The sequence below is a fragment of the Diorhabda carinulata genome, chromosome 10 (genome assembly GCF_026250575.1).
Source record: "Diorhabda carinulata isolate Delta chromosome 10, icDioCari1.1, whole genome shotgun sequence".
NCBI classification, from domain to species: domain Eukaryota; kingdom Metazoa; phylum Arthropoda; class Insecta; order Coleoptera; family Chrysomelidae; genus Diorhabda; species Diorhabda carinulata.
The window spans coordinates 14,098,516-14,112,871 of record NC_079469.1 but is presented as its reverse complement, the minus strand read 5'-3'; the positions used below and the strand labels follow the sequence as shown (position 1 = coordinate 14,112,871).

The window sequence follows — 14,356 nt, the reverse complement described above, 5'->3', positions numbered from 1 at the left end:
TTTACAGCGAATATTTTTCAATTTATTTAAAAAAAAATTATGTTTTTCGAAATAACAACATACAGGATGGTGGTACTAAAATGAAATCGAAAAATTACTAAGAAAAAATGGTAATGCAGGAATTTCTTCGGGATATACATACAGGGGGATATAAGAAAGTTGTTTACAGCGAGTATTTTTCAATTTATTTAAAAAAATATGTTCTTCGTAGTAACAACATATAGGGTGGTGGTACTAAATTGGATTCGAAAAATTACGAAAAAAAAATGATATTGAAGGAATTTATTCGGGATATACATACAGGGGAATATAAGAAAGTTGTTTACAGCGAATATTTTTCAATTTATTTAAAAAAAAATTATGTTTTTCGAAATAACAACATACAGGGTGGTGGTACTAAAATGAAATCGAAAAATTACTAAGAAAAAATGGTAATGCAGGAATTTCTTCGGGATATACATACAGGGGGATATAAGAAAGTTGTTTACAGTGAGTATTTTTCAATTTATTTAAAAAAAATTATGTTTTTCGAAATAACAACATACAGGGTGGTGGTACTAAAATGAAATCGAAAAATTACTAAGAAAAAATGGTAATGCAGGAATTTCTTCGGGATATACATACAGGGGGATATAAGAAAGTTGTTTACAGTGAGTATTTTTCAATTTATTTAAAAAAAATTATGTTTTTCGAAATAACAACATACAGGGTGGTGGTATTAAAATGAAATCGAAAAATTACGAAAAAAAAGTGATATTAGAGAAATTTATTCGGGCTAATAGATAAAATATTCTCGACGAGTAGGTCATTTAACCAAGACCGTGATCATCGAAAAATCCCTGGGGCGTTTCCTCCTAGAACAACAGAACAAACATTTTTGTACAATTATTTTTTCGATTTCGAACCAATATGAACGTGGATAAAATTATTTACGTACCTAAATGACGTCATTCCTTCACAATCACTGCTTTATCCACTTTCATATTGTCATTTACGTCACTTATCACCAAAAAAAAAATCATTTACACCCAATCCAAATAGATATTAGTCGAAGGCGAGGCGGCGAAAAAGGAAAAATCACGCAACACAGAAAAAAACGTAAATAAATATGAATTATTGAATCACCCCCGTATAATTGTAAACGAGATAAGGAAAAAAGAAGAAGAGAAACGTTTAAATCTGCGTTCGCGTGATCGTTAAACGGAAAATTGTTAATAAAAAGATAGAAAAAAATTGTAAAAATCTATTGAGAAAAACAAAAAATAATTAGAATGGAAGACATATTTGTTTTTAGTAGAAAAATAAAATAAAAGTGAGTTTAGATACAGAAAAACTACAATTCGATGCTTACATACAAGGATAAGTTGAAAGAAAAAAAAAATCAAACGATTTTTAATCGACTTAATATACGGGGGTTAGTTGAAAAACCATATAGTTTCCGATGAGGTCGATTTAACGATCGAAACGTCGTATTTTTTTTTCGACAACTTATCCTTTTCAAACTACTGTTAGATACGTATGAAATACAACTACTACATTTATGCCGATATGTTTATATTTGTAGAAAAAATATATATATTTATTTTTATGGAAAAAAATGTCGATTAATGGTCCGATTAATCACGATCAGCAAGTAGAATGGCAACGTGGCACTTTACAGCAAACCGATATCCCTTAAAGCACCTTCAACGGCTTCGTCCTTAACAAATTATACAAGAATTAAAATCATTTGATAATTAAATACGTCGTTAATTGATTTTTGATCATCTCAAATAGAGTTTTTTGCGAAATTTTCGAAATTATTTTATGCTAATACGAAGTTTTTATTGTCCTCATTTCAGCATAAATACAGTTTAAGAGATTAATTGCCGACGAAACAGAGTTTTTAATGAATTTATTAGCTCATTTATTGAAAAAACAGAGTTTTTAACCAGTTTATAAGTTTGTCTGCTTAATAAACAGAGTTTTTACAGAATTTATGAGCTCCTTTATTAGAAAAACAGAGATTCTAACCAGTTTATAAGCTTCTCTGCTTAAGAAACAGAGTTTTTAATGAATTTATTAGCTCCTTTACCAGAAAAACAGAGTTTTTAACCAGTTTATAAGCTTGTCTGCTTAACAAACAGAGTTTTTAATGAATTTATGAGCTCATCTATTAGAAAAACAGAGATTCTAACCAGTTTATAAGCTTGTCTGCTTCATAAACAGAGTTTTTAATGAATTTATTAGCTCATTTATTGAAAAAACAGAGTTTTTAACCAGTTTATAAGTTTGTCTGCTTAATAAACAGAGTTTTTACAGAATTTATGAGCTCCTTTATTAGAAAAACAGAGATTCTAACCAGTTTATAAGCTTCTCTGCTTAAGAAACAGAGTTTTTAATGAATTTATTAGCTCCTTTACCAGAAAAACAGAGTTTTTAACCAGTTTATAAGCTTGTCTGCTTAACAAACAGAGTTTTTAATGAATTTATGAGCTCATCTATTAGAAAAACAGAGATTCTAACCAGTTTATAAGCTTGTCTGCTTCATAAACAGAGTTTTTAATGATTTTATTAGCTCCTTTATTAGAAAAACAGAGATTCTAACCAGTTTATAAGCTTGTCTGCTTAACAAACAGAGTTTTTAATGAATTTATGAGCTCATCTATTGAAAAAACAGAGATTCTAACCAGTTTATAAGCTTGTCTGCTTAACAAACAGAGTTTTTAATGAATTTATGAGCTCATCTATTAGAAAAACAGAGATTCTAACCAGTTTATAAGCTTGTCTGCTTCATAAACAGAGTTTTTAATGATTTTATTAGCTCCTTTATTAGAAAAACAGAGATTCTAACCAGTTTATAAGCTTGTCTGCTTAACAAACAGAGTTTTTAATGAATTTATGAGCTCATCTATTAGAAAAACAGAGATTCTAACCAGTTTATAAGCTTGTCTGCTTCATAAACAGAGTTTTTAATGATTTTATTAGCTCCTTTATTAGAAAAACAGAGATTCTAACCAGTTTATAAGCTTGTCTGCTTAACAAACAGAGTTTTTAATGAATTTATGAGCTCATCTATTGAAAAAACAGAGATTCTAACCAGTTTATAAGCTTGTCTGCTTAACAAACAGAGTTTTTAATGAATTTATGAGCTCATCTATTAGAAAAACAGAGATTCTAACCAGTTTATAAGCTTGTCTGCTTCATAAACAGAGTTTTTAATGATTTTATTAGCTCCTTTATTAGAAAAACAGAGATTCTAACCAGTTTATAAGCTTGTCTGCTTAACAAACAGAGTTTTTAATGAATTTATGAGCTCCTTTATTAGAAAAACAGAGATTCTAACCAGTTTATAAGCTTGTCTGCTTAACAAACAGAGTTTTTAATGAATTTATGAGCTCATCTATTGAAAAAACAGAGATTCTAACCAGTTTATAAGCTTGTCTGCTTAACAAACAGAGTTTTTAATGAATTTATGAGCTCATCTATTAGAAAAACAGAGATTCTAACCAGTTTATAAGCTTGTCTGCTTCATAAACAGAGTTTTTAATGATTTTATTAGCTCCTTTATTAGAAAAACAGAGATTCTAACCAGTTTATAAGCTTGTCTGCTTAACAAACAGAGTTTTTAATGAATTTATGAGCTCATCTATTGAAAAAACAGAGATTCTAACCAGTTTATAAGCTTCTCTGCTCAAGAAACAGAGTTTTTAATGAATTTATGAGCTCATCTATTAGAAAAACAAAGATTCTAACCAGTTTATAAGCTTCTCTGCTCAAGAAACAGAGTTTTTAATGAATTTATGAGCTCATCTATTAGAAAAACAAAGATTCTAACCAGTTTATAAGCTTCTCTGCTCAAGAAACAGAGTTTTTAATGAATTTATGAGCTCATCTATTGAAAAAACAGAGATTCTAACCAGTTTATAAGCTTGTCTGCTTAACAAACAGAGTTTTTAATGAATTTATGAGCTCATCTATTAGAAAAACAAAGATTCTAACCAGTTTATAAGCTTCTCTGCTTAAGAAACAGAGTTTTTAATGAATTTATGAGCTCATCTATTGAAAAAACGCAGTTTTCAATCAGTTTATAAGCTTCTCTCTTTGATAAACAGAGTTTTTAATGAATTTATGAGGTCCTATGCTAAAAACCAGAGATTCTAACTAGTTTATAAACTTCTCTAATAAGGAAACAGAATGTTCAATAAATTTATGAGCTCCCTTGCTAAAAAAGAGAGTTTTCATTAAATTTATGAGCTTCCTGGCTAAAGAAACAGTGTTTTCAATGAATCTATGAGCTCATTTTCTGTGAAAACAAGGTTTATAACGAGTTTATGAACTCCCTTTCTCAACAAACAGAGATTTTAACAAATTTATGAGCTCTTTTTCAATGAATTTATGAGCTCATGTTTTGAGAAAATAAAGTTTGGGCTCTGAAACAGAGATTTTAACGAAATTATGAGCTCTATTGCTAGAGAAACAGAAGAAAGAGAGGAGTTTGTGGGCTACTTCACTAAAGAAATACTGTTTGAGAGGAATTCATGAATACTTTTGATAAAAAAAGAGTTTTAAAAAATTAATGGTCACATGGACTTGAAAATCAAGTTTTTTAACGTGTTTATAAGCTTCCTCGTTCCAAAAACAGAGATTTTAACGAAATTATGAGCTCCTTTGCTAAAGAAACAGAGTTTTAAAGGAGATTGACCGAAGAAACTGAGACTTCAGCGAATTTATGAGCTCATCTATTGAAAAAACAGAGATTCTAACCAGTTTATAAGCTTGTCTGCATAACAAACAGAGTTTTTAATGAATTTATGAGCTCATCTATTAGAAAAACAAAGATTCTAACCAGTTTATAAGCTTCTCTGCTCAAGAAACAGAGTTTTTAATGAATTTATGAGCTCATCTATTGAAAAAACAGAGATTCTAACCAGTTTATAAGCTTGTCTGCTTAACAAACAGAGTTTTTAATGAATTTATGAGCTCATCTATTAAAAAAACAAAGATTCTAACCAGTTTATAAGCTTCTCTGCTTAAGAAACACAGTTTTTAATGAATTTATGAGCTCATCTATTGAAAAAACGCAGTTTTCAATCAGTTTATAAGCTTTTCTCTTTGATAAACAGAGTTTTTAATGAATTTATTAGCTCATTTATTGAAAAAACAGAGTTTTTAACCAGTTTATAAGTTTGTCTGCTTAATAAACAGAGTTTTTACAGAATTTATGAGCTCCTTTATTAGAAAAACAGAGATTCTAACCAGTTTATAAGCTTCTCTGCTTAAGAAACAGAGTTTTTAATGAATTTATTAGCTCCTTTACCAGAAAAACAGAGTTTTTAACCAGTTTATAAGCTTGTCTGCTTAACAAACAGAGTTTTTAATGAATTTATGAGCTCATCTATTAGAAAAACAGAGATTCTAACCAGTTTATAAGCTTGTCTGCTTCATAAACAGAGTTTTTAATGATTTTATTAGCTCCTTTACTAAAAAAACAGAGTTTTTAACCAGTTTATAAGTTTGTCTGCTCAAGAAACAGAGTTTTTAATGAATTTATGAGCTCATCTATTGAAAAAACAGAGATTCTAACCAGTTTATAAGCTTGTCTGCTTAACAAACAGAGTTTTTAATGAATTTATGAGCTCATCTATTGAAAAAACGCAGTTTTCAATCAGTTTATAAGCTTCTCTCTTTGATAAACAGAGTTTTTAATGAATTTATGAGGTCCTATGCTAAAAACCAGAGATTCTAACTAGTTTATAAACTTCTCTAATAAGGAAACAGAATGTTCAATAAATTTATGAGCTCCCTTGCTAAAAAAGAGAGTTTTCATTAAATTTATGAGCTTCCTGGCTAAAGAAACAGTGTTTTCAATGAATCTATGAGCTCATTTTCTGTGAAAACAAGGTTTATAACGAGTTTATGAACTCCCTTGCTCAATAAACAGAGATTTTAACAAATTTATGAGCTCTTTTTCAATGAATTTATGAGCTCATGTTTTGAGAAAATAAAGTTTGGGCTCTGAAACAGAGATTTTAACGAAATTATGAGCTCTATTGCTAGAGAAACAGAAGAAAGAGAGGAGTTTGTGGGCTACTTCACTAAAGGAATACTGTTTGAGAGGAATTCATGAATACTTTTGATAAAAAAAGAGTTTTAAAAAATTAATGGTCACATGGACTTGAAAATCAAGTTTTTTAACGTGTTTATAAGCTTCCTCGTTCCAAAAACAGAGATTTTAACGAAATTATGAGCTCCTTTGCTAAAGAAACAGAGTTTTAAAGGAGATTGACCGAAGAAACTGAGACTTCAGCGAATTTATGAGCTCATCTATTGAAAAAACAGAGATTCTAACCAGTTTATAAGCTTGTCTGCATAACAAACAGAGTTTTTAATGAATTTATGAGCTCATCTATTAGAAAAACAAAGATTCTAACCAGTTTATAAGCTTCTCTGCTCAAGAAACAGAGTTTTTAATGAATTTATGAGCTCATCTATTGAAAAAACAGAGATTCTAACCAGTTTATAAGCTTGTCTGCTTAACAAACAGAGTTTTTAATGAATTTATGAGCTCATCTATTAAAAAAACAAAGATTCTAACCAGTTTATAAGCTTCTCTGCTTAAGAAACACAGTTTTTAATGAATTTATGAGCTCATCTATTGAAAAAACGCAGTTTTCAATCAGTTTATAAGCTTTTCTCTTTGATAAACAGAGTTTTTAATGAATTTATTAGCTCATTTATTGAAAAAACAGAGTTTTTAACCAGTTTATAAGTTTGTCTGCTTAATAAACAGAGTTTTTACAGAATTTATGAGCTCCTTTATTAGAAAAACAGAGATTCTAACCAGTTTATAAGCTTCTCTGCTTAAGAAACAGAGTTTTTAATGAATTTATTAGCTCCTTTACCAGAAAAACAGAGTTTTTAACCAGTTTATAAGCTTGTCTGCTTAACAAACAGAGTTTTTAATGAATTTATGAGCTCATCTATTAGAAAAACAGAGATTCTAACCAGTTTATAAGCTTGTCTGCTTCATAAACAGAGTTTTTAATGATTTTATTAGCTCCTTTACTAAAAAAACAGAGTTTTTAACCAGTTTATAAGTTTGTCTGCTCAAGAAACAGAGTTTTTAATGAATTTATGAGCTCATCTATTGAAAAAACAGAGATTCTAACCAGTTTATAAGCTTGTCTGCTTAACAAACAGAGTTTTTAATGAATTTATGAGCTCATCTATTGAAAAAACGCAGTTTTCAATCAGTTTATAAGCTTCTCTCTTTGATAAACAGAGTTTTTAATGAATTTATGAGGTCCTATGCTAAAAACCAGAGATTCTAACTAGTTTATAAACTTCTCTAATAAGGAAACAGAATGTTCAATAAATTTATGAGCTCCCTTGCTAAAAAAGAGAGTTTTCATTAAATTTATGAGCTTCCTGGCTAAAGAAACAGTGTTTTCAATGAATCTATGAGCTCATTTTCTGTGAAAACAAGGTTTATAACGAGTTTATGAACTCCCTTGCTCAATAAACAGAGATTTTAACAAATTTATGAGCTCTTTTTCAATGAATTTATGAGCTCATGTTTTGAGAAAATAAAGTTTGGGCTCTGAAACAGAGATTTTAACGAAATTATGAGCTCTATTGCTAGAGAAACAGAAGAAAGAGAGGAGTTTGTGGGCTACTTCACTAAAGGAATACTGTTTGAGAGGAATTCATGAATACTTTTGATAAAAAAAGAGTTTTAAAAAATTAATGGTCTCATGGACTTGAAAATCAAGTTTTTTAACGTGTTTATAAGCTTCCTCGTTCCAAAAACAGAGATTTTAACGAAATTATGAGCTCCTTTGCTAAAGAAACAGAGTTTTAAAGGAGATTGACCGAAGAAACTGAGACCTCAGCGAATTTATGAGCTCTTTTACTAAAGTTACAGAGTTTTTATTGCAGTTATAAGTTTCTTTGCTCAAGAAACGGAGTTTTTAATAAATTTATGAGCTCCCTTGCTAAAGAAACAGACTTTTTAATGAACTTCACAAAGTATTTCATAATTTCATGGCTTCAGTTAGCTACAAACAGGGTTTTTAACAAAGTTTACAGTAACAAGTAACAACACCAGAAAAACAGAATTCTATTGTCCACAAACAGAGTTTATAATGATATTTTAAGCTTATTTTCAGCAAAAATGACTTTTCTAATGATTTTATGAGCCCCTATTGACCCAAAACAGTGTTTCTAACTATTTTATGATCTCCCATTGATCCAAAACAGAGTTTCTATCTAATTTCTGAGCTCCCATTGATACCAAGCAGAGTTTCTAACTACTATTTGAGCTCTCAATGATCCCAAACAGTTTCTAGCTATTTTATGAGCTCCTATTAATTCCAAACAGAGTTACTAACGACTTTATGAGGTCCCATTGACCCCAAACAGAATTTCTAACAGTTTATTGAGTTCTCATTGACCCCAAACAAGATTTAAGTAAAGTAAATCTCAAAATTTCCTGTTTTGAAGTATAAAATAAATCGAAACGTAAACGGTAGGCGATAGAAACAGAAACAAACTCTAAAAATTAATTTGTAATCGTATGACATACTACGTAATGACATTTTTCTGCGTCAGAATTTTTTTTTGTAAATAACACAACAAAATTATTCACAAAAAGCCCCAGAAAATTCCACCCAAACAGACCTGGTGAACATCACTTTCGATAAACTACCCCTAATCATCTAGTGTCACCAGATTTGTTGAGACGATTTTTTCGAGCCGCCCGGTATACGAAAATTCAATTTTTTTTCTAGGACAACGAATCAATGAATCATCAATTCAAACAAATTAAATCCAACAAACTTTTTTATTGATAACAAATTTACAAAAACAGATTTTTATATATAACAAAAAATGGTTCGAAAAAAATCGCGGCCATTTTTTTTTCTGTTTCTATAGGTTCGAGGCAAAAAAAATGATTCGCAAAACGCGATCATACAGAGTGTTTTTCGATCATTTTGGGCAAAAAAATTAGGTACAATTCGAATTGCGGCGGCTACGAGGGGCGGAGGATATATATTCATGCGTACATGCTATTAAAATTAGAAATTTTCAAAGCGACATCGTATTCATGCAATTCAAAAGTTATTTATAACGAAATTCGAAATAATGTCGACACGAGATAATAAAATACAACAAAAAATGTCAAATTTGATTGAAACGCGAATCATTTTAAGCGGATCCGCCCTGTATATTAACACAATTTACAAGCGGACGATTCAAAAATGTTCCATTTGTCATAAAAAAATGTATAAGAAGGTTCCAATTATGAAAAAATCGTTTGGAAAGGTTCCAAATATCGAAAAACTTGTCTAAAATGGTTCCTTTTGTCAAAAAATTATGTAGTTAAGTTACATCCTGTATAAAAAATGTCTGAGAAGGTTCCAATAGAGAAAAAAAAATTCTTAGGAGGGTTCCAATTATAAAAAAAGTGACCAGGAAGGTTCCATCTGTTTAAAAAATATATTTGTTAGTTCCAATTATTAAAAAACTTGTTTAAGAAGGTTCCCTTTGTCAAAAAAAGCGTTTTGGAACGATGCACTCATCAAAAAATTGCCTGGAAAGCTGCCAATTATTAAAAAACGTTTGTAAGATCGTTCCATTAAACAAAAAAGTTCCAATCATGAAAAAAGTAGCTACCGAGGTTCCAATAACAAAATAAGTGCCTAGAAAGATCCCTATCATGAAACAAAGTTTCTAGGAAGGTTCCAACAATAAAAAAGTGCCTACAAAGGTTCCAATCATGAAAAAAAGTGTCTACCAAGGTTTCAAACATGAAATGAGTATCTAGAAAGGTCCCAATAGGGAAAAAGTGCCTAAGAAGAATTTATACATTGAAAAATTGTTTAGAAAATTCAATTATTTAGAAAACAGTCAAATCAGCCACTCCACTCCACAAAAACGTAAAATTCAATCCGAAAGAGTACAAATTGTATTGATATACAGCGTATCCCCTAAAATACTTGTTTGCAATAAAAATCTATCAAAAACCGAGCCCAGTTTGAATCGTTTTCTTGCATAAACTACAAATAAATATTAAAACGATCGACATTATTAACTTAAAAGCGCATCTTCGATTAAACTGCCTACAATAATTACATTTCACTCAGTATAAACGGTAAAACACTTTCTTAACTGTCGTTCAAATCCTTCGTGTGCATCAAAAATTACGTACAATTGAAAAAAATAAGCGATAAACATCATTTAAACGTATACACCGATAAAGTGACAAGAAATTGACAAATAAAATAAATTTTAAACAGCTAATACTGGCCTAGATCACGCTAACGTGTTAATTTCCAAAAAAAAAAACAAAACAAAAAGTAGTTCATTTGTACCATACGGCGTAAACATTGTATCTTAGTAGTTCAATTGTACTGTACAATATAAATAGGTCACACTGTATGAAAAACTGATGAAATGTATCACAAATCGAATAAATATTTAATAAAAACCTTTTTAAATATATACAAGCCTAATTATTAGCTGTTTGTATTAAGAAAGTGATAAAAACAATTTAAATATCAATATTTCCGTGACTAACCTCTTGTAAAAGATCCTGGGCTGCGATGGCTTTCAATACGTTCTTCTTGCTCGTCTCCTGTACTTCTCCACCCAACATAAGCTCGTCCAATATGAAATAAGCTTTCTCAAAGTTAAATATAATGTCCAATTCGCAAACCTGAAAAAAAAATCAATCAACATATAATTAGTGAAATATACGAATAAATACTCACGCTACCGAAATATTTATCGAGTAATTCGACGTAACGATGTATTATTTCCAAAGTTAATAGTTCGTTGTCGCATTGCTCGATAGCGCAACAAAAATATAAACTGGCGTATCTGAAATGAAAAAAAAGATATTAATTAATCACCATGTATCGTTGGCTCACCTTTTATATACGACTTTCAGTTCTCGCCATTCTAAAAAACTGCACATCTTCGGTTTTCTCGCTAAAATAGTGGTGATCAATTCTCGTGTTATTTTTTTCTTCAATTTATCGGGATGCGCCACGTACCATTTTTGTAACCTAAGTTTGCCTTGTCGGCTAAACAATAACATGAATTGCATCTGAAATAAAAGGAATGTGAATTAAAATAACGATTATTAGTATATCTATTTACCATATCGTTTAATTTTCACTATATTATCTTATCAAAATATTGGTGTCATTTTATGTTACTGTCAAAGTCATTTAACGTCACGCTCTTCTTTTATTAACGATGCGTCTCTAATGCTACAATTATACAGTCAATATAAAGAAAAAAAATTATATTATCAAAAACATATATAGTACTATGAAAACAATTATCATCAGAATTTTATAATATTTATTTCATTCCTTCTAAAATAACATTGTTTTATAACTACATTTTGATTTGTTTTATCTGTTTTATCAATAACGTCTTGTTCTTCTTTTTTAAGGAAACGTCTTTTTTTTACATATATACAACCAACTAACTACTTTCAATTTCATTTTATTATTATAATATTTGTTTGATTTATTATTTTCTTATCAAAAATGTATAAATGCAATATTATTGCTAGCACAATACATAAAAAGCTAATACAATACATAAATTACGATAAAAATATATTCGGAACGGCTCCTTATCGATAATATTCCGTTTATTTATAATGAATTATACTAAAAATTCAATTTTCCCTGAAGTATTATTCTTTCAACGTGTAATGTAATTGAAAATTCGACTGCTCAATCCTTTCGGGCTGCTGTAATGGGACTGCGCGTAATGCCGAGTAGAACCGGAAGTACGATTGGCCTACGGGGGGTCCACTTCCGCCAATAACATTTGACCCCGCCTTCCGGTTTTAAATATTTATCAAGTTTACATGTTTGTTCGTATTTCTTTTTGTTTGCTTCGGTATCTCAATCTGGTAATTTGCGTGGTAACATGATAATGGATCTCTATGTCCCACGTCATCATTCAAAAAACATACATATTACTCACATATTACATACAGTGTGATTCGGAACTAAATGAAAGTAAAAACGTGCTAAAAAAGCAATTAAAAATCAAAGCGACAATTTCACAATAATAAAATTGACGTAATTAATAAAAATTACGTGGTTTATACAGGATGTAACGAAAATTTGGAAAGGAAGGAATTGAACGATATAAATATCATTAAAATTTATACAAGGTGCAATGATTTTGTCAAATTTCAAATCTAATTAAGATGAAAGTTTAAAAAAGCGTTGGAAAGGGATAAGAAAGATTCCAATCACTTAAAAATGTAAAAAATAGGGTTTGAGAAGCTTCTTTGAAAGAAAAAACGATCTTGGACGACTCCATTCAATAAAAAAGTATCTAGAAAGCTATCACATATGTGAAAAAGTGTATAGGAAAGTTTGAACCGCTAGAAAAGTGTCTAGGAAGGTCCCGAACGCGTAAAATGTCAAAAACACTGTTTGATAAGCTTCCTTCACAGAAAAAACAAACTAGAAAAGCATAAATCGATGAAAAAGTGTCTAGAAAGTTCCTAGTAGTGTGAAAAAGTGTCCAGGAAAGTTCGAAGTGGTAAAAAAGTGTCTTTGAAGGTGGCAATCGCTTAAAAATGATCAAGAAGTCAAAAAAGGTGCTCCAAAAACTCCCTATACATAAAAAAACTATTTAGATAGACTCCAATCAGTAAAAAATTGTGTAGAAAGCTTCCGATGATGTGAAAACTTGTCCAGGAAAGTTCGAAGCGGTAAAAAAGTGTCTTTGAAGGTCGCAATCGCTTGAAAATGTTCATGAAGTCAAAAAAGGTGCTCCAAAAACTCCCTATACATAAAAAAACTATTTAGATAGACTCCAATCAGTAAAAAATTGTGTAGAAAGCTTCCGATGATGTGAAAACTTGTCCAGGAAAGTTCGAAGCGGTAAAAAAGTGTCTTTGAAGGTCGCAATCGCTTGAAAATGTTCATGAAGTCAAAAAAGGTGCTCCAAAAACTCCATGTACATAAAAAAACTATTTAGAAAGACTCCAATCAGTAAAAAAATGTGTAGAAAGCTTCCGATGATCTGAAAAAGTGTCCAGGAAAGTTCGAAGCGGTAAAAAAGTGTCTTTGAAGGTCGCAATCGCTTAAAAATGATCAAGAAGTCAAACAAGGTGTTCTAAAAACTCCATATACATAAAAAAACTATTTATAAAGACTCCAATCAGTAAAAAAATGTGTAGAAAGCTTCCGATGATCTGAAAAAGTGTCCAGGAAAGTTCGAAGCGGTAAAAAAGTGTCTTTGAAGGTCGCAATCGCTTAAAAATGATCAAGAAGTCAAACAAGGTGTTCTAAAAACTCCATATACATAAAAAAACTATTTATAAAGACTCCAATCAGTAAAAAAATGTGTAGAAAGCTTCCGATGATCTGAAAAAGTGTCCAGGAAAGTTCGAAGCGGTAAAAAAGTGTCTTTGAAGGTCGCAATCGCTTAAAAATGATCAAGAAGTCAAACAAGGTGTTCTAAAAACTCCATATACATAAAAAAACTATTTATAAAGCCTCCAATCAGTAAAAAAATGTGTAGAAAGCTTTCGATGATGTGAAAAAGTGTCCAGGATAGTTCGAAGCGGTAAAAAAGTGTCTTTGAAGGTCGCAATCGCTTAAAAATGATAAAGAAGTCAAAAAAGGTGTTCCAAAAACTCCATATACATAAAAAAACTATTTAGAAAGACTCCAATCAGTAAAAAATTGTGTAGAAAGCTTCCGATGATGTGAAAACTTGTCCAGGAAAGTTCGAAGCGGTAAAAAAGTGTCTTTGAAGGTCGCAATCGCTTGAAAATGTTCATGAAGTCAAAAAAGGTGCTCCAAAAACTCCCTATACATAAAAAAACTATTTAGATAGACTCCAATCAGTAAAAAATTGTGTAGAAAGCTTCCGATGATGTGAAAACTTGTCCAGGAAAGTTCGAAGCGGTAAAAAAGTGTCTTTGAAGGTCGCAATCGCTTGAAAATGTTCATGAAGTCAAAAAAGGTGCTCCAAAAACTCCATGTACATAAAAAAACTATTTAGAAAGACTCCAATCAGTAAAAAAATGTGTAGAAAGCTTCCGATGATCTGAAAAAGTGTCCAGGAAAGTTCGAAGCGGTAAAAAAGTGTCTTTGAAGGTCGCAATCGCTTAAAAATGATCAAGAAGTCAAACAAGGTGTTCTAAAAACTCCATATACATAAAAAAACTATTTATAAAGACTCCAATCAGTAAAAAAATGTGTAGAAAGCTTCCGATGATCTGAAAAAGTGTCCAGGAAAGTTCGAAGCGGTAAAAAAGTGTCTTTGAAGGTCGCAATCGCTTAAAAATGATCAAGAAGTCAAACAAGGTGTTCTAAAAACTCCA

The 14,356-nt window shown here is 30.4% G+C and overlaps 1 protein-coding gene across 2 annotated transcripts; it reads right to left on the bottom strand.

Annotated features, from left to right (window-relative positions):
* On the bottom strand, positions 1 to 11,250 carry LOC130898649 (AP-1 complex subunit sigma-2). Of its 2 annotated transcripts, none has more exons than XM_057808076.1 (5): positions 11,146 to 11,250; positions 10,914 to 11,092; positions 10,755 to 10,863; positions 10,562 to 10,699; positions 1 to 854 (listed from the first exon to the last, which is right to left on the bottom strand). In XM_057808076.1, the coding sequence occupies exons 1-5, from the start codon at positions 11,146 to 11,148 to the stop codon at positions 810 to 812; spliced, it is 474 nt and encodes a 157-aa protein (XP_057664059.1). In that variant the 5' UTR covers positions 11,149 to 11,250; the 3' UTR covers positions 1 to 809. The 2 variants fall into 2 exon arrangements, with proteins under 2 accessions (XP_057664059.1, XP_057664060.1); XM_057808077.1 differs by lacking the exon at positions 1 to 854 and adding an exon at positions 1,230 to 1,699.
* Positions 11,251 to 14,356: the final 3,106 nt, after the last annotated feature.